The 23882-nt window shown below is 42.7% G+C and overlaps 1 protein-coding gene across 1 annotated transcript in view; it reads left to right on the top strand.

Moving 5' to 3' along the window:
• Window positions 1-3990: 3990 nt before the first annotated feature.
• The window catches only part of Rock2 (Rho associated coiled-coil containing protein kinase 2), a 133814-nt gene continuing 113922 nt past the window's right edge, over window positions 3991-23882 (top strand). The window contains exon 1 of the mRNA XM_042680730.1: window positions 3991-4176. Coding sequence (XP_042536664.1) covers window positions 4036-4176 — 141 coding nt within the window. The 5' untranslated portion in view covers window positions 3991-4035. The remainder of the gene's footprint in view (window positions 4177-23882) is intronic.

Here is a 23882-nt window from a genome sequence, read left to right as displayed (position 1 = left end):
AGTTTTGGCAGAAAAGTCTATGAGACTCTTATATCCAACTAGCCACCAAAAGGCTAGAAGTGAATCTAGAGCTCAAGTGGCATAGCACTAGCTTTGAGCAAAAAGCTAAGAGAGAGTGCCCAGGCTTTGAGTTCAAGCCCCAGGATTGGTGTGCATGCATGCATATGTGTATGCATGCATGTGCGCACACACACACAAATTTTTGTGATAAGCTACCCAAAACGAAGCATATTACAAGGAGGTTAATGCATAGGAGCTCCTATAAATCACCAAGAAAGAGGGAAACTAATGGACAAAGGATATGAATAGATCATTTCAAAAGCAAAAAGATACATACAAAAGACCTATCTTCAGTAGCAATTAAGGGAATACATATCAGAACAAGATGCCATTTTGTTTACCCATTTAGCTGGCAAAATTTAAGAAACAAACATCATTGGATACTACATACAGGCTTATGTCTGTAACTCCAGCTACTCAGGAGGCTGAGATGTGTGGATTGTAGTGAAAGCCAAATGTGGCTTAACTGGTAGAGGGTCAGCCCTGAGCAAAAAAGGCTAAGGGAGAGTGCCTTGGTTCTGAGATCAAGCTCTATACTGGTACATGTACGTGTACACATGCACATGCGCACACACACACACAAATTATTGAATTTAGCATGGCAAAGTGAAGGGAAATGGATCATTTCTTCCACTGATATTGACAATTAATTTTTGTTGTTGTTGTTGGCGGCTGTGGGGCTTGAACTCTGGGCCTAGGCACTGTCCCTCAGCTCTTCAGCTCAAGGGGTAGTGCTCTACCACTTGAGCCTCAGCACCACTTCGGGCTTTTTCTGTTATGTGGTGCTGAGGAATCTAACCCAGGGCCTCATGCATGCAAGGCAAGCACTCTAACACCAGCCCAACAATTAAACCTTTAAAGGGCTGTTAACTATTTAAAGTATGTCTACCCTTTGTTCCAATGATTCCATTTTTAGGAAAACAAGAATACAAGGAAGTCAGTGGTATCACAGAAACATTTGCTGAGGGTCAGCATTTATCTAAGCAGAAGTCCACTTAGAAAGCCAAGTTAGGTAACTTTCTCAGGATCACACAAGTAGTGTGTGGTAGCAGCAGGATTTCTGGTCAGTCGTTTGTTTCCAGACTCTGTCCTCAATGACTATGCTCTCAAATAAGAAATACAGAGTAGGATATAGTGCAGTTCTTGGAGAATGAGGGAGATTTCTGTCTACTGAGATGGACACATTTCTAGGATACAACGGTGAACCAAGTTGCAAAACACTGTGAGGTACAATTCCATTTATGTAGGAAAAGATGTATTTTATCATACCCTCATACATATGAGAATGGATTAAAAAATGTGGCTTAACATCTGTCAAAAGATGGTCTTTTCTTCCAGGTAGACAGTCTTGGCTTTTTCTAGTCTATGTGAATAGATACTTGTAAAAGATGCCCAAAATGTGGTATGCATGTATGTTGGCCACTTTTTTTTTTTTTTTGGTCGGTCGTGGGGCCTGAACTCTGAGCCTGGGTGCTTTCCCTCAGCTCTTCAGCTCAAGGGTAACATTCTATCACAGAGTGTTTTCCGCTATGTGGTGCTGAGGAATCAAACCCAGGGCATCCTGCATGCTAGGCAAGCACTCTACCACTGAGCCACATTCCCAGCCCTGGTACAAAGCTTTTTAACTCAAGGTCTGGAGCTGTCTGTCCCTGAGCTACTGTTGCTTAAGGCTGGTCTACCACTTGAGCCGTATCTCCACTTCCAGCTTTTTGCTGGTTAACTGAAGGTATCATTCTCATGGACTTTCTTGTCCAGGTTGGCTTCGAACCACAACCCTCAGATCTCGGCCTCCTGAGTATCTAGGAGTACAGGTGTGAGCCATCTGTGACCAGTTTAATGCTCTTTTGTAAATAAGGTGGTACTGGGGCCATGACTTCCTGTTACCCCACCAAGCTCCATAAAACTATAAAACCAGTCATTGCAAAGTTAAGTTGCAACCCGAGAACCACATGGTGTTTCTTTTACCTTGCATGTCATATTGTCAGCAGGGGGAAAAAAATCCATAATCATGGTAATTCTTTTGCTCTTGTTGCATGAGTAGGAGTGTCTCTTGGTAGGGTCTGTAACTGTCTACAGAATTAAAGGAGTTATACTTCAATTTAATCCTTTGAAGGAATAAAGCTTACCTTTTACCAGAAGTCAGTGGATTTAACTGAGAAGAAACTGTATTGGATCATTCAAAGCTTCTTCCAGCATTGGTCCAAGTAAGAGTGGCTTAACCCCCAAAAGGGGAGATGAGGCATCCAGGACACTCACTGATTAAAACACTCTTTTACAAGGTCAGGCCTTTAGCCTGTCTGTGAACTTATCTCTGGCATGCCAGCCAGAAGGTTCTTAAGATTCTTACTACTTATGGATATCAGATTGTAGTGTGTTTTTTTTTTTTTTGAGTGACCCGCATGTCCTAGTAGTGATTTTTTTTTCTTAAACAGGGGAAAAAAATCCCATTTACTTAAAAACGGTATCCTATCGTTCTTAACTGCCACGCATCTTAGTTTGAAATAGCAGGCATAATCTTTTTGCATGAAAACAAGTTTCCAGTATACGGTTTCATGGACTCAACATACAGTCTGCATACCTGCCAGGATTCCTTCTGTTCCTATGACGGAGGAGTCTGGGAGCCTTCTGGATTTTTCTGTTGCTGGACAATTGGGCCTATGACCCCCCCCCCCCCACGAACATTCTGAATAGCCTGCTGTAAACATCTTTATGCAAGTCCTCCCCCTCCCCTTGGATCATTTCCTTCTACATGTACTTCCTTAAATGGGCTGGCGGGGTCAAAGGGGCGCTAATGAACAGCTTTATGGCTCTCGGCGCATATTTTTCAGATGGCTCCCGGGGTCGGGCTGGGGAGAGGGCAGGAATGCGGAGGGGCGGCCGCAGCCCCTCGCCCCTCTTCCTCCGTCCCCCCCCCCCATCCAGGGCCCCCGCCAAGGCCCGCGAGGGCGGGAAGCGCTGCTCCGACGCTCTCCGCGGCGGCCCGGCTGGAGGCAGGGAACGGCTGGAGGTTTTCTAGAAGCCAGGAGTTCTACCCCGGGGGCGGGAACTTCCCCGGCCAGGCCTTCCCGCCCCAGGACGCGGATTCCAGCCGCCCCCGCTCGCTGCCAGCGCCCGCGCCCCACCCCGCGGCCCGCGGCGCCCCCCACGCCCCGCCCGGGCCCCCTCGGCGCGGCCCGCCGGGCGGCCGGCGACCGCACGGGGCCCGCGTAGCTGCGCGCTGAGTCAGCGGGGACGCCTTCCCCGCCGCCCGGGGCCTGGGCGCCGCCTCGGAGGCCGCGGGGCCGGCCGGGCGGGAGGGGTCGCGAGCGAAGGCTTCGCGGGTCTCAGAGCCCGAAAGGGGGCGCGAGGAGGAGGATCGGGGTGCGGGGTGAGAACGGAAGCGCGGCGAGCGCTGCCCCGCGGCCGGGGCGGGGCCAGCAGGCCGAGGGGGCGGGGCCCGGGGCGCGCGCGCACGGGTCGGGGACGGGCGCGCGCGCAGGCGGCCGCGGGCGGAGGGATTGTGGGTAGCGGCGGCGCGCGGCCGGGCAGGGCCGGGCGCGGGAGTGCGGTGAGGGAGCGGGCTCGTGGGAGCCGGAGGCGGCCGGCGGCGACATGGGAGCGGACGGGCGGCGGCCGTAGTGGCTCGAGTCTGGGCTTCAGACTCCTGGGTCCCCGAGGGCGGGGCGGCCGGTGCCGCCGCCACTTCCCGGCTCGCGCCGGCGGAGTCCTGGAGAGCTCGCCGCGGACCCGCGGACCGGGCGGCGCGGGTCTGACTGAGGGGCGGGGACGCCGTCCGCTCCGGGCCTCACGGGGCCGGGCCCCTCGGAGCAGCCCCCGGGCCCGGGACGGCGCGGAGACCCGAAGCCGCTGCTTCGGAGCGGACGCTGGGCCCGGGCGTAGCCCCGCCTGGAGCCTGGCGGGTCGGGGGCGGCGCTAGGCCCGGAGGCGGCGGGATCCGTGCGCGAGGAGCCGGAGTGCGGGCCCGGAGGTGGCGGCATGAGCCGGCCCCCGCCGACGGCGAAAATGCCCGGCGCCCCCGAGGCCGCGCCGGGGGACGGGGCCGGCGCCGGCCGCCAGAGGAAGCTGGAGGCGCTGATCCGGGACCCGCGTTCCCCCATCAACGTGGAGAGCCTGCTGGTAGGTGGCCGGGGCGGGGGGGGGGGCGGGTGGCCGGGACGCCGCCCGCGCTAGCTCGGGTCTCACACCCGCACACGCCCAGCTCCCGGCGGCCGGGGCCGGAGATTTGACCCGGACCTGCACTTGGGAGACTCGAGGTCCGAGCGTGCAGACCGGCTTGGGCCCCTCCCTCCTCCGCCCGCCGCCCGCCGGCGGGGCCCGTGTCATCTCGGCTGCTGCCTTTTTCTTGGAGCGCTGGGAGGGAGCGCTCCTCTGCTTCCCGCCTCCCCTGTCGGTTTGGGGCGGAAAGGTGGAGGATTGGCTGTCCCGACGCTGGACTGGCCAGTTTGAAAGTGTCACGCTGCGTGGGGACTTGGGTGTCAGCTGGGGAGAAAGGAACCCGACGCCGGGCCCTCCGCCTCGGGGACTAGCACCTGGGCCACCTGACAAAGAGCTCTGCCCGTTGGAGTCGGAAATCGTGGAGCACGCAGCTCAAGTTTTGCCGTTTTCCCTGGGTGTTGACTATCCCTCGGGAGTCATCGCGTGCCTTTTATTTCAGGCAAATTTAATTTTCCTGAATTGATGCCCCAAAGCTTAAAAAAAAAAAGAGGCTGGCGTGTAGAATGAGATAAATCTGTCCCCTTCCTCCTTTGAAGTCCAAATGAATAGCAAAGGCTGATAGTTGCCTCTTGATTAAGAAAGGAACACGTTTTTACAAATAAATGCACCCTACATGTTGACGTAGGTCTCTTTTTGTGAGATTATTGTATTTTACAAGCGAATTTGATTAGTATGTTTTGTGGAAGCATTTGTGGGAAAAGGTGGCGTGAACTTCTCCCCTGAGAAGGAGGAGGGGAAAAGATTCTTTGACTGTCCAGTGAACTCTGGAGGACTGGAGTGATGGTGGGTGAAAGACATTCTGTGCCAGAACTCAGATGTTCAGTTCTACGCCCTCCTGGGAGAAGCATAGTGACTCTGGTGGGGGGGAAAAAACCCTCCCACTGATTTTTCTTTGGAGGCCGTCGGCTATCCTTGAGGTTTCTGGAATCATTTTTCAGAGTGACTCAGTCCTGTTTGGCCAAAATGTAGGAGCTGATTGGAGAGTGTGGATCCTTCTATACATTGTGTATAGATTCCTTACTATATTGTATCAAAACGTAGTGATGTTTTATATTGTATCATCATTTGACTGTTCATTGTATCGATCGATTGATTTAAAAAAAAATTAAACTGATTTTCTAGATAGCGCTTCATTCCTTTCCCAGGAACATGAAGCCTTGGACTGTGTTTGGAAAGTCATAGGATTGGTAGCATGGAGGTCGTAGCCTTTTCTAGAGAAAACTCCGGGCTTCACTCCTAGCATTTTCACTTTGGTATTTGCTAGCAAAACTTTGACCCAGGGCCAGAAAGTCCAGTTAAAAATAGTATCTGTAAGCCTCAAGTATTCATCAGCTTCATACTCTATCTCAGATAGAAAATTTTTACACTTCACTTTCATCTCGTAGACCTGTAGTGATGTTAATTGTAATTATTAGGGTTATTCCGAGCTTGGAACTGAGCTTTTACTATGAATGGTATGACCATGTATCTTTGTTTTATTAAAAGTGTTTCTAAATTATTACAGTGAGGGCTCTTTTACAAAATGAAACATTTCACATGTTCAGTAAACAATTTAGTCTGTTTATTAATTGAGTGCTTAATATAGCAATACATTCATTAAGGTGACATATTACTGGTATAAGTGTGGACAGTAGATGCTTCTGACTTGACAGTCCTGTTACTGCTGCCTATTTAGTTGATTAACTATCACTCTGAATAGGGATGTGAATGTGAAGATGAAGTATTCGGATGAGCTAGTATTTTGATTATGGTAACATGCATAAAATTTTCTATTTTAACCATGTTTAAGTGTAGAGTTGTTCAAGCCACCAATGCTACCCCATTCCCATAACTTTTTCGTCTTTCCAGACTGAAACACTGTAGATTAATCTTTTTTTTTTTTTTTTTGGTCTAGTTGTGGGGCCTGAACTCTGGGCCTGGGCGCTGTCCCTCAGCTCTTCAGCTCAAGGCTAGCGCTCTACCACTTGAGCCACAGCAGCACTTCTGGCTTTTTCTTTTTGCTTATATGGTGCTGAGGAATCGAACCCAGGGCCTCAGGCATGCAAGGCAAGCGCTCTACCACTGAGCCACCTTCCCAGCCCCTGTATATTAATCTTTAAAAGAATGTTATAAAAATTTCTAGTTTCAGAAATGAAATAATGACTGGTGTCACTTGAAAGACTTGAAGCCTTTCTATGGGGTGTGTGCTTCACAATTGATCACTGCATTACCGCCCATTGCCTTTCTTTTGATTCACCCTGGAAAACATTGCCCTTAACAGAAAAATTCAAGATATATATGTTTATATTTATATATGTATATATATTTTCATCTTTTTTGGTCAGTGGTGGGGCTTGAACTTGAGGCCTAGGCACTGCCCTTGAGTTCTTTTTGCTCAAGGCTAACGCATACCACTTAGAGCCACAGTGCCACTTCTGGTTTTCTGGTGGTTAATTGAAGATAAAAGTCTCATGGATCTTTCTGGCTTTGAATCTGGATCCTCAGATCTCAGCTTCCTGAGTAGTTAGTATTACAAGTATGAGCTACCAGCCCTGCCAGCCAGCTTTCCTGCTTCTGTCTGTCTGTCTGTCTGTCTGTCTATCTAATATTCTAATGTAAATGCCAGCATGGAATGTTGGTTACTGAATTCAGGTTCTCAGAAAGTACCATGGAAAAGTGTATACTTCTGAGGATGACAAAATTGAGATGGTGGTTTGCTGGAGGGCCCTGTACAATGCCTTCAGTAAGCTAGGTCTAGAAGGTAGAAAGTGAAGTGCTAGGTGTGTAGTAAGTTTAGTTCACTTCTCTTATGTGCATTTGGCTTATTTTTAGTTAATTTCTTTAACTATTCCTTGAAGAAGAAAATGGTCTTATTTACAGTTATTTTTGTTACATATTTTTGAATGTATATATTATCACAAAATCATGAATTTACCATCATAAAAGTGTTAGCCATGAAGTGTAGATGCACCTGCATTTCAAGATTGTGTCTGTATGGAGTCTAAATTACCTTGCTTCTTGGCTGAGGTGGTTGCTTTATGTGGGTTCTTAAATTGTCCCCCACAAATCTCTTTTGTGATTGTAGAGTGGGAGGTGCTTGGTATTATGTAAATAGTTGAGCAAAGCTTGTTTCTTTAATATTATGAGAAGGTAGAGGGGGCTCCAGGGATATATCTTGTAATGTTTGAGACCTCTTTTTTTCCCTTTCCTTTCCTCTTTCCTCTTTTTTCTTTTCTTGCCTGTCCTGGGGTTTAAACTCAGAGCCTGGGAGCTGTCCAGGAGCTTCTTTTGCTCAAGGCTAGTGCTCTCCCATTTGAGCGGTGGTGGTGGTGGTGGTCGTCGCAGTCATGGTCATTGTCGTCGTTGTCGTCCTGGTTCTGGTCCTGGTCCTGCTTCCTTCCTTTTTCCCTCTCTTCTTCCTCCTTCCTCTCTTCTCCTCTTCCTTCCTCCTTCCTCCCTCCCCACCCCCCCCTTCCTCCTTCTTCGAGGTTAGAGTCTCACAGACTTTGTGTGAAATGGTTTTGAACTTTGATCCTCAGATCTCAGCCTCCTAAGTAGCTAGGATTATAGTCATGAATGACCAATGTCCTGGAAGACCTTTTTTTTTTTGGCCAAGATATTGCTTATCTGTTATGGTAAAAGGAATGTTTGTTTTAGTGTTGTGCTGGAGAGATGTCTTTTGAAGTCTGTACTTTTGAATTTTGACTTACTTTACTCTTTTTTTGGGGGGTGTGTGGTCGTGGGGCCTGAACTCTGGGCCTGGGTGCTGTCCCTCAGCTCTTCAGCTGCAGGCTAACACTACCACTTGAGCCACAATGCCACTTAGGGCTTTTTTCTTTTTGCTTATGTGGTGCTGAGGAATTGAACCCAGGGCCTCAGGCATGCAAGGCAAGCGCTCTACCACTGAGCCACCTTCCCAGCCCCTTATTTTACTCTTTCAAAGAGTAAATAGTCAGAATTAACCCATAGAATTCAGTGTTAGGAAAACTGTTACATGTATGGATGAGCAAAGACGATTAAACATTTATTTATAATAGTTTTCAGTGGCTTAGAAAACAAAGTACCTAGTTTGATGGCTAAAATTATGCTTATAAACTATATGGAAATATTTCTCTACAGCGATCCATTTTTGTGTTTGGTAGTCTGAGTACCGAACCCAGGTCCTTATACATTATAGGCCAGTGTTCTCCTACTGAGGTACATCTCCAGCCCCGTGGAAATACTTCCCACCAAAGTGCTTTAGGTTCTTTGAGCTTGCTGCTGGTTATTTTCCTAACTAAAATGAAATTGTATGTCTTTCTTTTTTCCTTCCTTCCTTCCTTCCTTCCTTCCTTCCTTCCTTCCTTCCTTCCTTCCTTCCTTCCTTCCTTCCTTCCTTCCTTCCTTCCTTCCTTTTTCTTTTGTTGGTTGTGGGGTTTGAACTCTGGGCTTGGGTGCTGTCCCTGTGTTCTTCAGCTCAAGGTGAGCGCTGTACTGCTTGAGCCACAGCACCACTTCCAGTTTTCTAGTAGTTTTTATTGGAGATAAGAGTCTCATGAACTTTCCTGCCCGGGCTGGCTTTGAACCAGGATCCTCAGATCTCAGCCTCCTGCGTAGCTAGGATTACAGGTGTGAGCCACCGGCACCCGGCATCTTTCTTTCACTATGTAATCAATGAGGACATTTGAAGATATAAAAATGAAATAGAATAAAGGTTGAAGAAATTTTATATATGCTTTTCTTTTGTGAAGTGCATTAGTTTAAAACTTACACTTTGAAGGAAAATTTTTTTTTTTTTTGGGGGTCCGGTCGTAGGGCCTGAACTCTGGGCCTGGGCGCTGTCCCTCAGCTCTTCAGCTCAAGGCTAGCACTCTACCACTTGAGCCACAGCGCCACTTCCGGCTTTTTTCTTTTTGCTTATGTGGTGCTGAGGAATCGAACCCAGGGCCTCAGGCATGCATGGCAAGCGCTCTACCACTAAGCCACCTTCCCAGCCCCTGAAGGAAATTTTTAAATAAAATGAAATTCATTGTTGAGATGAAGTTGAACTTCTTTTCAGGCATCAGGATCCTCTTACCCATAATTCTGATGGAGAAAAAAGCTCCGAGACCAAGTTTTTACTAAAATTTATTTGGTGGTAACTTGATGTTAGAATATTTATAGCCCATTCATTCCTCTTGGTGTAAATAATAATAGCCTTTTCACTGGAGAAATAGTAGGTTTGATTTCAGGATCCTGCCACAGATTCTCAAGAGAACTTTAGAGAATATGCAGTATATGTACTATATTTCCATTCTAAAATCCAAAAGAAATTCTGTAGCTTGAAATATGTTAGCTTCAGAGTAAAGCTAATATACACTAAGGAAATGTAGACGCGTGTGTGTGTGTGTGTGGGGGGGGGGGGGTGTGTTCTTAAATTCCCCCACCCCCAGGTGTGTGTATACATAACACACAAGTATATGTTACTTTTAAGTGCTAGGTGCATAGTAAGTTTATTTCACTTCTGCTATAGGCATTTGGCTTATTTTCAGTTAATTTTTTTAAAGTCTTCAGTTATATATAGTGGATAATTATCTTGAAACCTAAATTTTTTAATTTTGTTGAGTTTTGATCTGATAGCTCGCTTTTCCTATTTGATTTTGGAAATAATAGAAGATATAACATGCAGACATTAATGTTTAAGTATGAAAAGCAAGTTCCTGAAGTCCCTACACACTAGTAAGTGTAGGTCATTGTTAGCTGTGTGCTGTTCCTGATGCTTGATTCTATCCTTGCTCATCTCTCTTCTGCTACCCTGTTTTATTTATAATATTGCTGAACAATATGGCTTAGTTTTACAAAAAGTTAACATTTGTGTATTTTCTCTTCTGACTTGCTTTTTTTCCAATCAGAATTCTGTTTCTAAGAGTTACCTGCCCTGTGGTTTATTCATTTCACTGCCACCATTAAACAAATAGGACTCTAGTCTACTTGGGTTTTCTTCATTGATTGTTGTTATAGAAGTTACTGGAGCGTTCCTGGAGTCCGGGTACAGAGTTTCTGTAGATTAGGGCACATGTCTAGGTGGGGAATTGTTGAGTTTTAAGATCTGTTTTCTTTGTCTGTACATAACAGAGTAAAGTTTAAAAGGTCACCAGCATTTTATTAAAGAAAAAAAATTTAAATATTGTAGGGTGACATAATTGATGGTAAATATATCCATATGGTCAACACATAATTATTATTTTCTTTATCACCTCTACTGGAATTGCTGTGTCATGGCAGATGTATCCTTACTTTTTCATAGTTACAGCATTTTACATACCCATCAACAGTGTATGGGAGTTCCAGCTCATAGCCTCACTAATACACTTAAAAAACAACAACAACTAGTCATTATGTGGTGGGCAGTGATAATGAATTGTGATTTTAATTGGCATATGGCTGGTGTCTAAAGTGTGTTTTTTCATGTACTTAACTGGCTATTTATACATGTTATCTTCCTTAGGGAATCATTTTATTCATTCTTTAAAAATAGAGTTGCTTATAGTATAAGTTCCTTCATATCTAATATATGTCAAATTTACTTACATTTGGCAAAATTTTCTTGGGTATGGCATTTCATGTCTTTTTCATGTATTGTCAAGATGTTCTCTTTTGCTTTTTCTAGAAGCTTAAAGTTTAACTTTTACAAAATTAAGCCTAGGATACGTTTATTTATATTTTTAAAATAATTTTATTGTTATGAAGGTGTTGTGAGAGGAGTTACCATTCCACAAGTTAGGTAATGAGTACATTTCTCTTTTTGGACAGTGTTACCCTTCCTTTGCTTTCCCCTGGTTTCCTCTTGTCCCCACACACAAGTTACACAGTGTGTGATATGAGGTAGTAAATAGCGTGTGATGTGATAAATGACTGTTTACTTATTCAGCACCATTTTTAAACAGTATTTTTCTTTTCTCATTGGATTGTTTTGTCATTATTAAAAACTGACTGATAGTTGGACTTTTTGTGTTTTCTTCAGTTACAGCAGAACCTCCCTAATGATTCTGTTTTACTTAAGCTCTGAAGGAAATGGCAGCTAGCTCTAGAGGAACATAGGTTTTATTTTCTGAAGTGAAGGAAGATTTGTCATTTTTAAATTATAAGACTTTTTTTTTTTTTGGTCGTGGATCTTGAACTCGGCCTGGGCTCTCAGCTCTTCAGCTCAAGGCTAGCACTGTACCACTTGAGCCACAGCACCACTTCCATGTTTTTCTGTATATGTGGTGCTGAGGAATCCAACCCAGGGCCTCATGCATGCAAGGCAAGCACTCTACCACTAAGCCATATTCTCAGTCCAATCTCCCAGGTTTTTTTTTTTTTTTTTTTTAACTTTTGCTCAAGGCTTCCACTCTACCACTTGAGCCACAGCACCACTTCTGGCTTTTTCTGTGTATTTGATTCTTAGGAGTCGAACCCAGGGCTTCATGCATGCGAGACAAGCTAGTGCTCTACCACTTTGAGCCTCAGTGCTATTTCTGGCTTTTTGGTAGTTAATTGGCGATGAGTCTCATGGACTTCCCTTCCTGGATTTGCTTTGAACCATGATCCTCAGAGCCTCAGCTAGGATTATAGGTGTGAGCCACTGGTGCCTGACTCAAAATGTTTGTGTGTGTGTGTGTGTGTGTCTGTCTGTCTGTCTGCCTGTCTGTCTGTCTCGATTGTAGGGCTTAAACTCTGGGCCTGGGTGCTGGCCCTGAGCTCTTTAGTTCAAGGCGAGCACTCTACCACTTGAGCCACGGTGCCACTTCCAGTTTTCTGGCTTTGAACCATGATCTTCAGATCTCAGCCTCCTGAGTAGTTAGGATTACAGGCGTGAGCCACCAGTGCCAGGTTCAAAATGTTCTTAATTGCAGAAAATTTAGGGACCACAGAAAGAATTAAATGCTAGTGGCACTGACTTGTAGTCCCCATTCCTAGAGATAAGTACTGTTTAAATTAACATTTTAGTACACATACACATACACACACACCTCTCCAAAATATAAATGTTTAAAATTATGCTGCATATGTACTGCATGTTACTGATTTTTTAATATTCCATACATTTATATTTGTTCATGTTACTATTAGAACATTTAAGCATTTCAAACTACATAAAATATGACAGACAATATAACATAGAAAAAGTTTGTTGGCAACTTCCAAAACATCACTATTTCTCATATTGCAATTAAGCAACAAGACAGTTGACACAGCTCTCCAGAACACATAGTGTTTTTAGTGGAGCATTATCAACAAAAATCAGCAATCCCACACAATATTCTCTCCAGCTGATTATCTTTCCCACAGTACACATTTTTCACAAACAGTAAGTCCTGTGCAATTACTCAAAGTCTGTAAACAAAGGTCTGAATCCCTCACTCCCTACCTCAGTTTCAGCTTGTGAATGTTTTAAGTTCTCCAATCAAGCCTGATTGTTCTTACTCTTACTGACTACTAGATATTTTACGTAGTCAGGTTTATCAGTCTTCCACTGTGGGTTGATTTCTGGCTTAGTTATCGGGTTTTAAGAAATTTTTCATTGCCAGGATTTCAACATATACTTTAGCTGGCTTTTAGTACTCTGCAGGATTTGTTTTTATTGATATTTTGATTCTATTTGGAATCCTGATGGAAAGTATGAAGCCGGAATACAAATTACTTATCAAGAGATTTACCTATTAGAATTCACAAAATATAGACTGGGAGCCTCTGTTTCTATCTATATAATTTTTTTTTTTTTTTTTTGTCAGTTGTGGGTCTTGAACTCTGCGCCTGGGTGTTCACCCTTAGCTCTTCAGCTCAAGGTTAGCGCTCTACCACTTGAGCCACAGTGCCACTTCTGGTTTTCTGGTAGTTAATTGGAGATAAGAGTCACACAGGCTTTCTTGCCCAAGCTGGCTTTGAGCCATGATCCTCAGATCTCAGCCTCCTGAGTAGCTAGGATTACAGGTGTTAGCCACCAGCTCCCGGCTCTGTGTAGTGTAGTGTGTGTGTGTGTGTGTGTGTGTGTGTGTGTATTTATACATATACGTATAATATATATATATAGTATACTTTAGATGTTGGTTGGGTGCGAAAGTAATGATTATAGACTTCATCTCTACTTGAACTTCTTGAATTTCTTCATGGAAATCCTCTGTCGCTACTGTAAGATTCTTCTTGGCTTGGGTTAAGTCCTGATTAACTCTTCAGAAATGGAATATGGTAAAAATGCATCTCATCCAGCTGACCTACTGAGCTTCAGGGCATCTTAGAGCTTTAAAAAATAAAAAAAGGGTCTGGGACGGTGGCTCAGTGGTAGAGTGCTTGCCTTGCATGCATGAGGCCCTATGTTCGATTCCTCAGTACCACATAAGCAGAAAAAGCCAGAAGTGGCACTGTGGCTCAAGTGATAAAGTGCTAGCCTTGAGCTGAAGAGCTCATGGACAGTGCCCAGGCTCAGAGTTCAGGCCCCATGACTGACAAAACACACACACACATAAACACAAAAGAATATTTACCATTGGTGGGTCATCTTATTTAAATCAGTATCAAGTCATGGTAGTATTTGCATTCCAACAAAACTGCCTGTTCAAACATTAATCCATGTTGGAATAATTTTCATTTTCATTTTTTTCTTCCTTTAGAATTTGTTTAAATTGGGACTGGGAATGTGGCTTAGTGGTAGAATGCTTTGCCTCGCCTGTATGAAGCCCTGGGTTCAATGCCTCAGTACCACATAAACAGAAAAAACTGGAAGTGGCTCTATGGCTCAAGTGGTAGAGTGCTAGCCTTGAGCAAAAGAAGTTCAGAGACAGTGCCCATGCCCCAGGTCTGGCAAAACAGACAAAACCCCAAATTGATTAAATTACATAAATATTTAATTGTGTGTTCTGCAGTTAGTGTTCTGAATGAGCTTTTATCTTTTTGGGAGCATTTTGTTTTTTTTTCTTCTTTGTTCTTTGGCAGTGCTTTTTTTAAAAAAAAATTCAGTTTTATTTGTGGTAAAGGTGATGTGCAGAGGGGTTACATTTACGGAAGGTAATGAGTACATTTCTTGTTGAACCATCTTACTCCTCCCCTCTTTTTGTTTCATTGTTGATCATTTTTTGGGATGTAGTTTAAGACCAAGAATGACTGTAACTTGTTGCTTTTTTCTGGTAAAGGGTTGTACTTTCCTCTATCTTAAGTACTTTTAACTATTTTACTATTTGAACGATCATTTTATATTTAATGCCTAATTTCATTGATTTTCGAAGAGTTTCAGACTAAGTTACAGAGCAAGTGATAAAAAATGAATTGGTTAATTAGTTTGCAATACTGGAATTTTGAACTTAGGGCCTTCTGTTGAGAAGAGCTGTATGCTTGAACCGCACTCCTCTGCTCTTTTTGCTTCAGTCACATTTCAGAGAGTCTTGTACTTTTGCCGGAGGCTGGTCTGGGACTGCAGTCCTCCTACATGTGCCTTCTAAGTAGTTGTGATGACATGAACTTGTTCTTTGAAATAGTCTGGCTCACTTTTTGCTCAGTACAAAGGTCTAAGACCTTTGCCTCTGTCTCTTTAACTACCAGGGATTACAAACATGAGTCACTTTTCTAGGCTAGAACTTTTTTATTTTTTACTGGTCCTGAGGTTTGAACTCAAGGCCTGAGTGCTGTCCCTGGGTTGCTTTTGCTCAAGGCTAGCGCTCTACCACTTGAGTTACACCTCCACTTCTAGCTTTTTGGTAGTTTATTCTTGCCTGAGATGACTTTGAACTGAGATCCTTATATCTCATCCTCCTGAATTACAGGTGTGAGGCACTGAAGTCTAACTCAGAAAATTTATTTTTTTAAGGGATTATAGATTGGGAACTAATTTTTCTCTCTGTATTTTTGATACTTTTTCCCTTGTTTTATTCATTAATTACTAAATACTCAGTGAAACTGGATTTATTTCCCTTTCAGTTCTGTCAGTTTTTGGTTCATGTATTTGAAAGTTCTGGTTGGTATATAGTATATAGTCAGTAGTATTCTTGAGACTTTATCATGACTTGGCCTCTTTGTTATAATGAAATGTCTCTTCCCATCCTTGCTTACCTGGGTGTGGTGGCTTGGAATGGGGAGATCAGGAGGATGGAGACTGAAGGTCAGTTCAGAGCTGTCAGAAAACAAAATGACTCCTTGCTCTGAAGTGTTTTTTGATATTAATATGGCTACTGCAGATGCCTTCTGATTAATTGGAACTAACTTCTCTCTAACACTTCATGACTGGGATTGGTTTTATGCCAGAGAGAAGAGAACAGCGGTTTCCAGCCATACTTTATTTAGATGGAAACAGCCGTGTCTTAATTACCTGGATGATTATGTTGAGGAGCTTAATATACAGAACATTGCTTTTTTATGTAATTCTTGGCTTTTGAATATATTTGATGTACAGAATACAAGCTTGTTTTAGGACATTAGTCTTTGCCTATCCTATTGTGTTTTATAACTATTTGTTGAAAGAACTACAAATAATACTTTAAAAAATAATAATGAAATCCTGTAGAAGTACATTCCCACTGGGACATAACACTAGTCCCCAAATAAACATTTTAAAGTGTTCCTGTCATGTAGTTCTTACCTTTTTTTTTTTTTTTCAAATTTTTTATTGTGATTAAGTGGTTACATAATTTCCCAAATTTCACAGTATTGTGGCATAGTGATGCTCAGTTAAAGTCACAAACACATTCTAACTTTCCTGGAGCCAAATTGTCTATCACAGTCTATAACATTTATGAGTTATTTGCGATACAGTTATTTCCACATTGGGTGACATGTACATTTCTTTTGTTTTGCATAGTACCAGCTTTTCCCTATTTCCCACTAGTTTCCTCCCTCTCATCGCTGCCATTGAGTTGCTTAGTTCATTTTGGTCAACGTTTGGTACAGCTGATGGGTCCCGCTGTTACATGTTTTTCCCTGATTCCCTCTAGTTCTTTGTCGTCTTCCTGGTTCCCCTCCTGTGTACACATATATACCATACATGTGATCAGCAGCGTGGGATTATTTAGTAGTGATTCGACCAGATGAGTGGGAATCCTTTGTTTCTTTTTTCTTTTTTTTGGTCCGGTTGTGGGCCTCAACTCTGGGCCTGAGCACTGTCCCTCAGCTCTTCACTTGAAGGCTAGCGCTCTAAACTTGAGCCACAGCGCCACTTCCGGCTTTTTTTTTCTACTTATGTGGTGCTGAGGAATTGAACCCAGGGCCTCATGCATGCAAGGCAAGCGCTCTATCTTCCCAGCCCATATCCTTTGTTTCTTAAGTCCTGTTAATTTTGTTGTATCACCTAACATTTTGGATTTAACATCCACTTATCAGGCAGAGCATGTACTATTTGTCTCTTTGCTCTTGGCTTACCTCGCTCAACATGATTTCTTCTAGCTCCAGCCATTTCCCTGCAAATGCTATTATTTTGTTATTTCTAACAGCTGCATAATATTCCATTGTGTAGAGATACCACAATTTTGGGATCCATTCATCTGTGGTGGGACATCTGGGTTGTTTCCGTATCATGGCTATTGTGAACAGTGCTGCAATAAACATGGAGTTGCATGTGTCCTTGTATACTGGTTCCTGTTGTTCCGGATAGATGCCTAGAAGTGGTATGACTGGGTCGTAAGGGAGGTCAATATTTAGCTTTCTGAGGACCCTCCAGACTGCTTTCCAAAGTGGTTGTATAAGTGTACATTCCCACCAGCAGTTTAATAGGGTTCCTCTTTCGCTGCATCCTGTGGGACATTCTGACTGGGGTAAGGTGGTATCTCAGGGTTGTCTTTATTTGCATTTCCTTCACAATCAGGGATGGTGAACATTTCCTCATGTGTTTCTTTGCCATTTTTATCTCTTCATCTGAGTCTCTCTTTAGTTCCCTTGCCCATTTAGTAATTGGTTTGTTAGGTTTGGGAGGGATTAGTTTCTTGAGTTTCCTGGATATACTGGATATTAACCCCTTGTCTGATATATTGCTGGTAATTTTTTTTCCCCAATTAGTTGGTTGTCTTTCTAGCTTGGTTGGTATAGCTTTAGCTATGCAGAAACTTTATTTTAAGGTAGTACAATTTGTCGAGTCTCTCTCCAATTTGTTGTGACCCTGGGACTCTGTTCAGGAAGTTCCTTCCTGTGCCTATAAGTTCAAGTGTCTCTCCTACTCTGTCCTGCAGTAGTTTCAGAGATTCAGGTTTAATGTTAAGGTCTTTAATCCATTTTGAGTTGATGTTGGTGCATGGTGATAGGCTGGGGTCCACTTTTAGTCTTCTGCATGTGGTTGCCCAGTTTTAGTTCTTACCTTTTCATAGGAAGGATAAGCAAACATCTGCATGTACAGAGAGGATGGGTTTGAGTACTAGATAGTTGAAGGTCATGTAGGTCAAGCAAATTGTAGTACCAGCATTTTCTAGTTTGTGCTGAAACTGTTTTGGAAAAGATTAAAGCTAATTTCATTCCATGCTCTAAGTGAAGTGAAGACACCTTGTGTGGGCTGACAGCCTTTGATTACGTGTCATCCATTCCACTATCCTCTATACTTTTCTCCTGGTTTTCATCAGATTCTTATGAACCTAGGTGATCGCTGTTTTGGACCAGCATGAGTGAAAGTCTGTAAAAAGGATATTTTAGTTATTGTAGGAAGGCAGTATTAGTTTGTTAGCAAAATTAAACGCAAAGTCAAAAGATTTTGATCAGGAATCAAGCTGTCACTGTAAGCCACAACGAATGACTGTTTTGAAAAATTCACAGATACTATGCAGCTTTTTGATTCCTAACTTTTTTTTGTTGATTTTATTTTATTATTTTATTTTTGGGGGGGGGTCCGGTCGTGGGGCCTGAACTCTGGGCCTGGGCGCTGTCCCTCAGCTCTTCAGCTCAAGGCTAGCACTCTACCACTTGAGCCACAGCGCCACTTCCGGCTTTTTTCTTTTTGCTTATGTGGTGCTGAGGAATCGAACCCAGGGCCTCAGGCATGCAAGGCAAGTGCTCTACCACTGAGCCACCTTCACAGCCCCTGATTCCTAACTTTTTTTTTTGTCATCTGTGGGACTTGAACTCTGGCCTGGGCGCTGTCCCTAAGCTTTTTCTCTCGAGGCTAATGCTGTACCACTTTGAGCCACAGTGCCACCACCTGGTTTTTCAGGTGGTTAATTGGAGATAAGAGTCTCATGGACTTTTCCTGACTGTGCTGGCTTCCGACCATGAACCTTAGATCTCAGCCTCCTGAGTAGCCAGGATTACATGTGTGAGCCACCAGCTCCTGGCCCCAACATTTTTTTTTTGATACGGCATGCTTATTTTACTAATAAATGATTAACCTTTCATATTTGTACTATATTGAAAAGAAAGTTTAAAATTATGATAGTTATTCTTTAGTAGCTACTGATGATGTTCAGTTAGGCAAAGAGTGACACACAGTACTGTGTCTTATTATAAATCCTTGATAACCTTTGAGTGCATAAATACAGCTTGGAAACTGTAATGCAGTGGGCAAGCATGTTTTCATCTTTTATGTGCTCTTACAGTCAGTCAGCTTTGAAAAGGGACAGAAAGAGCAGGTGTTAGAAATAGGAATGATTATTTACCACTTTGCTAGTTCATTTTATTTTCAACAATTTATTGAGAAGTACTTGACACACTATAAATTCACCATTATAAAAGTTTAATGGTTTTAATTTAGAATTGTGTAACTATTACTACAACTTATTTCATTACCCCTAAAATTCTCTTGAGCAAGTTTGTAGTCAATCCTGACTCCCGAGTTCCAGCCTCTGATCTGTTTTCTGTTTCTATATATTTTTTTTATGTCACTTCCATGTGAGTGAAATCATACATTGTGCAGTTATTTGAATCTGGCTTTTTTTCTCTAGCTCAATGTTTTTGAGATGGATTTTTGTGTTGTATGCAGCATGTGCCAGTATTTTTTAATGACTGAATGTTGTATGAATAGGTTACATTTTGTTAATAAATTTGCCATTTGTGAGAACATACTTGAGTAGAGATTCCAAGAAGTTATAACTTTGAAGAAACTTAGTGCTTCCAAAATGACTGGGCCATTTTTATATTTCTGCCTGCAGTACAAACTCTTGCAGAGCACTTGATGTCTGTCTTCATGGTTAAGTACTTATCGTACTTTTTACTAGTGTCAAAACATGTTCACTTAACCCACTTGAAATTTTGCCTCTGTGTGTGTGTATGTACATGCATGCGCATGCCCATGTGCATGTGATCTTCCTGTGTTGTGGAGGTTGCCTTTGAATTTCTGGACTCAAGCCATCTTCTCAGCACAGCTTCCAGAGTAGCTGGGATTACAGACATTGGCTACCACACCCTGCTTATTCTTTTTGATTTTTTACTAGTGTGCTATGAGTGTGGTGTGGTTGAACCAATGTAATTAAATTGTTTATATGAAAGAAGATGGGAATCAACTAGTGAAGGAATTTTATCTACACCTGAGAAATACTTACAATAATAATTTTTTAAATAAAATCTTGTTTATAACACCTTTTGCTCCTGAGTAATGAATGAGTCTTGAACTGAGAAGACTGATAATGGCAGTGGAGCTTGAGCATGGCCTGCCTCAGCTTTTCAGTTCTGTTTTGTATTCATCTTTTGATTATTTTAAAGCATGCTAAGAGTAAGCTTACAAACAATCTCTGACCTTGACCAAAGACTAGAAAACAATTCTTACTTGACCAGAACTAATAGGAATTGTAGAAGGTGGTAGCTGTTGGTGTTTTAAACATTATCCATCTGAATTTAGCCTCTAGATAGAAATGTTGACTCTGGCTCACAGGTGGCACTAAGTATTGATTTGTAGTATTCTGTTATCTGCACAGTGTTGGGTTTTAAGATATAGTGTTCTTTTCAGATGAAAAATAATTGTCTTATTTGTGCATTTTGCGTTAGGATAGAACCCTGCAGTTTTGCTGTGTATTTGAACAGATTTGCTTAGCAGTCATATTTAATAGGCTTATTGAGATTGAAGTTTTCTATTCAGTTTTAGTTTAGATGATTACAGTTATTTTGAAATTTTTGGGGAGGGGGGGTTGGTCATGGTCCTGCTCTTCAGCTCAAAGCAAGTACTCTACCACTTGAGCCACAGGGCCACTTTCGGCTTTTTCTGCTTATGTGGTGCTGTGGAATGGAACCCAGGGCCTCATGCATGCAAGGTAAGCACTCTACCACTGAGCCACCGTCCCAGCCCCTTATTTTGAATGTTTAGTACAGATTACTTAAAAATGTGGAGGCAAATTGGAGAAAAGTTCTTTTTTAAAATTGCCATTTCACATATTAAAGATGAATTTGAAATGTGTTTTGGTTGTAGTGTGTCCTGTCCCCTCCCCCTCCTGGACTTGAATTCAGAGCCTGGGGGCCTGCTCTCTCTGAGCTGTTTTGCTCAAGGCTAGCACTTGAGCCACACCTCCACTTTCTACATTTTTGGGGTTAATTGTAGATTAGAGTCTTATGGACTTTCCTGCCTAGGCTGTCTTTGAACCATGATTCTCAGAATCTTAGCCTCTGGAATCGTGAGGTTTATTTTTTTTTAAAATTTAATTAATTAATTAATTTATTTTTGGGTCGGTCGTGGGGCCTGAACTCTGGGCCTGGGCGCTGTCCCTCAGCTCAAGGCAAGTGCTCTACCACTTGATCCACAGCGCCACTTAAGGTTTTCTGCTGGTTCATTGGAGATAAGAGGCTCAGGGACTTTCCTGCCCAGGCTGACTTTGAACCATGATCCTCAGATCTCAGCCTCCTGAGTAGGTAAGATTATAAGTATGAAAGTATGAGCCACTGGTGCACAGCTCAAACATTATAGTCTAATACTCCCCCCACCCCCCGCCAAGTTTCCTGTTATATGTAGGAAAACTTAGGAACCACTGAACTAAGGAGTGGTGTCATTTAAAGATTGGCAAATGTGGCCATTGGGTCCCAAAATGTATCTGAGAAAAGAAGAATACTTCATTCTTTTCCCTTCATTTTGTGGTTTACTGAGTCTGGAATGAAACCTGAATGAATTATTCAATGTAAACCAGAATTATGCCTCTATGGTGCCTAGTGGAAATGGTATCAGGTCTTCTGGTTTAGGGTGTGGCTGGCTGTTTTTTTTTTTTTTTTTTTTTTGGTCGGTCTGGGCTTGAACTTGGCTTGGGCGCTGTCCCTGCGCTCTTCAGCTCAAGGTGAGCTCTCTACTGCTTGAGCCACAGTGCCACTTCCGGTTTTCTGGTGGTTTATTGGAGATAAGAGTCTCATGGACTTTCCTGCCTGGGCTGGCTTTGAACCGAGATCCTCAGATCTCGGCCTCCTGAGTAGCTAGGATGACAGGCGTGAGCCACCAGCGCCCTGCTTGGGGCTGTTGTTTTTAAACTAGCATCTTTGGTGATTCTGATACAGATAATATGCATTAGGATGAGGAGCAGCGTGGTGTTGATAAGTTTCTATTAGGTGGGGGGGAGGGTTACCCCAAACACCACAAATGCATATCTTTTTGGGACACAGAATTATATACGGAGAAAGCTTACATATCAAAGGATGGATGGTGGATATTTACAAACAGATCAGACCAGGCAGCCCTTCCGTGCTTGGTCAAAGAGGATGACCATCCCCGATAGAGGAGGACCGGTCTTGGGTCAAGGGTGTAGGAGTAGCTGCGCTCCCCTGCTAGAACCGCCAAATAAGCTCTCAAGGTCCATAATAACCAGTGTTGTACAGGGTGCTTCAGCATTTCTAAATACTTGAAAAAATGAAATTTGAGACTTCATGACTCAGTATGACATGTTCATGCTAAAAATAATCCAAGGTATTATTTCTTGATGCCGCTTAAATAGAATTTATAACTCATGATTGCAACATTGAAAATTGGATTATGAATATGTTTTGCTAATTCCAGTTAAAGAGGAATTTAGTCATAAATGTAAGGTTTTCCCGTTACAAAACAGTGGGAAAACTCACCTAAAGGATTTTGTCGGTAGTTTGAAATACAATTTCTGCTGCAAGAATATATTTTTTATAGAAAGGAATGTAAAGCTATAAATTTAGGAGACATTCTGGAAAGCGGGTTGTTTGCCGTATTTGAGACATTTCCATAATTGGAGAACAACAGATGATACAAATAAAGCTAATTTTAGAACTAATAAAAGGAAACTAGCACAAAAATCAACTTGTGAAATTTTTTTGAGCCAAGTTATAAAACAATGAAAAGATTTAAGAACTTACTGATTTTACTTCACTTTTTTCTTCTTTGTTCCAAGGTTAACCTATTCGTGTACATCTTCAAATCTTGTGTTACTTTTACCTTTACCTTAAGTAACATCTTTCTCCGGAAAGCCCTCTAGTAGTACTTGTAGATGCTTTTGCTCCCTTCATTTTCAGTGTTGGACAAGGTTTCTCTCATATTTGTGCTGAAGACTTTCTTTTAGAATTCTTCCTGAGTTGGGTTGTTTAGCTTCTACCTTAACTTCCTGGCTGTTGTCTTTCTAGGCCATATCTTCTTGCTAGTTGAAGATACAGGTAGGCATCTGGTGCGTAGCCTTTCTTTGCGTAGCCTTTCTTTCCACAAGAGGTTGTGGCGCTAGCCCTTGCGAATCTAATTAGTGTTTGTATGAACAGTGCCCGGGATCCTGGCTTTTCAGTTTTTGTTACCTTTTATGGTCTTTGTCTTCATTCATTCATTTAATCTCATGGAGCTACATGGGATCTCATCATTTCCAGCTTTACCTTTCAGATCATAAATTTAACAACCATCTTTTCTGTATCCTAATCCCTTATCTTCCCACTAAACTTATTTTATTCATAGACACTTTTGAGATCTGCTATTGTGTAGCACCTTTAAATGCTTTCTTTCCTAGTTTGCAAGAGTTGGTGGCCCATCATTTCAAAACTATGGCTAGAATTGTCAGTTTGCATGTGCTGTTGAATTTTCATTTTATTCATCTGGCAAAACTGATGTTCTTGGTTATTTTGGCCTACACCGAAGGTATTCTGAGTTTAAAGGAGTTGTTACGTCCAGTATTTATATGACCATTTTCCCATAAACTAACTAGTTTAGTCACACTTGTTTACTCTTGGTTGAAACAAATCACACAGCTACCCAGATAAGTGGTACTATACATTCATTGACTTGAGACTGTGTATGTGTGCGCACTTGTGTGTATGCGTGTGCTTACATGCTTATTGATCTTTGGGCTTGAACTCAGGACCTGGGCACTGTCTCTGAGATTTTGTGCTCAAGGCTAGTGCCCTACCACTTTGAGCCACCACTCCATTTTTCTATCTTTTTAGGTGGATAATTGGAGATAAGACTCATGGACTTTCCTGCCTGGGCTAGGTTTGGACTCTGATCCTTAGATCTCAGCCTCTGGAGTAGCTAGGATCATAGGCGTGAACTACCAGCACTGGCAGACTTGAGATAGCTCCTTTCTTAAGGATCTGTCAAGGTCCACAGAGTAATTCTCTCATTTCTCGTCAGGGGCAGTTTAAACCTCCTTTCTGGCATCTTAGAAAACAGTATCTCCATGGATGGTCATCCTATTTTGTGGCAAAATGAAGCATCAAAAGGAGATTCCTTAAATTTCTTGCACTTGGCTCACTAGTTCGTCTTTGTACCGTTTGTTCTTCCTTTCCTTCTGTTTCATTGGATGTCATGCCCATCATGC

This window comes from Dipodomys spectabilis, unplaced genomic scaffold (genome assembly GCF_019054845.1).
Source record: "Dipodomys spectabilis isolate Male_0828 unplaced genomic scaffold, ASM1905484v1 ptg000066l, whole genome shotgun sequence".
NCBI classification, from domain to species: Eukaryota; Metazoa; Chordata; class Mammalia; order Rodentia; family Heteromyidae; genus Dipodomys; species Dipodomys spectabilis.
This window is presented reverse-complemented; position numbering and strand designations above follow the sequence as displayed.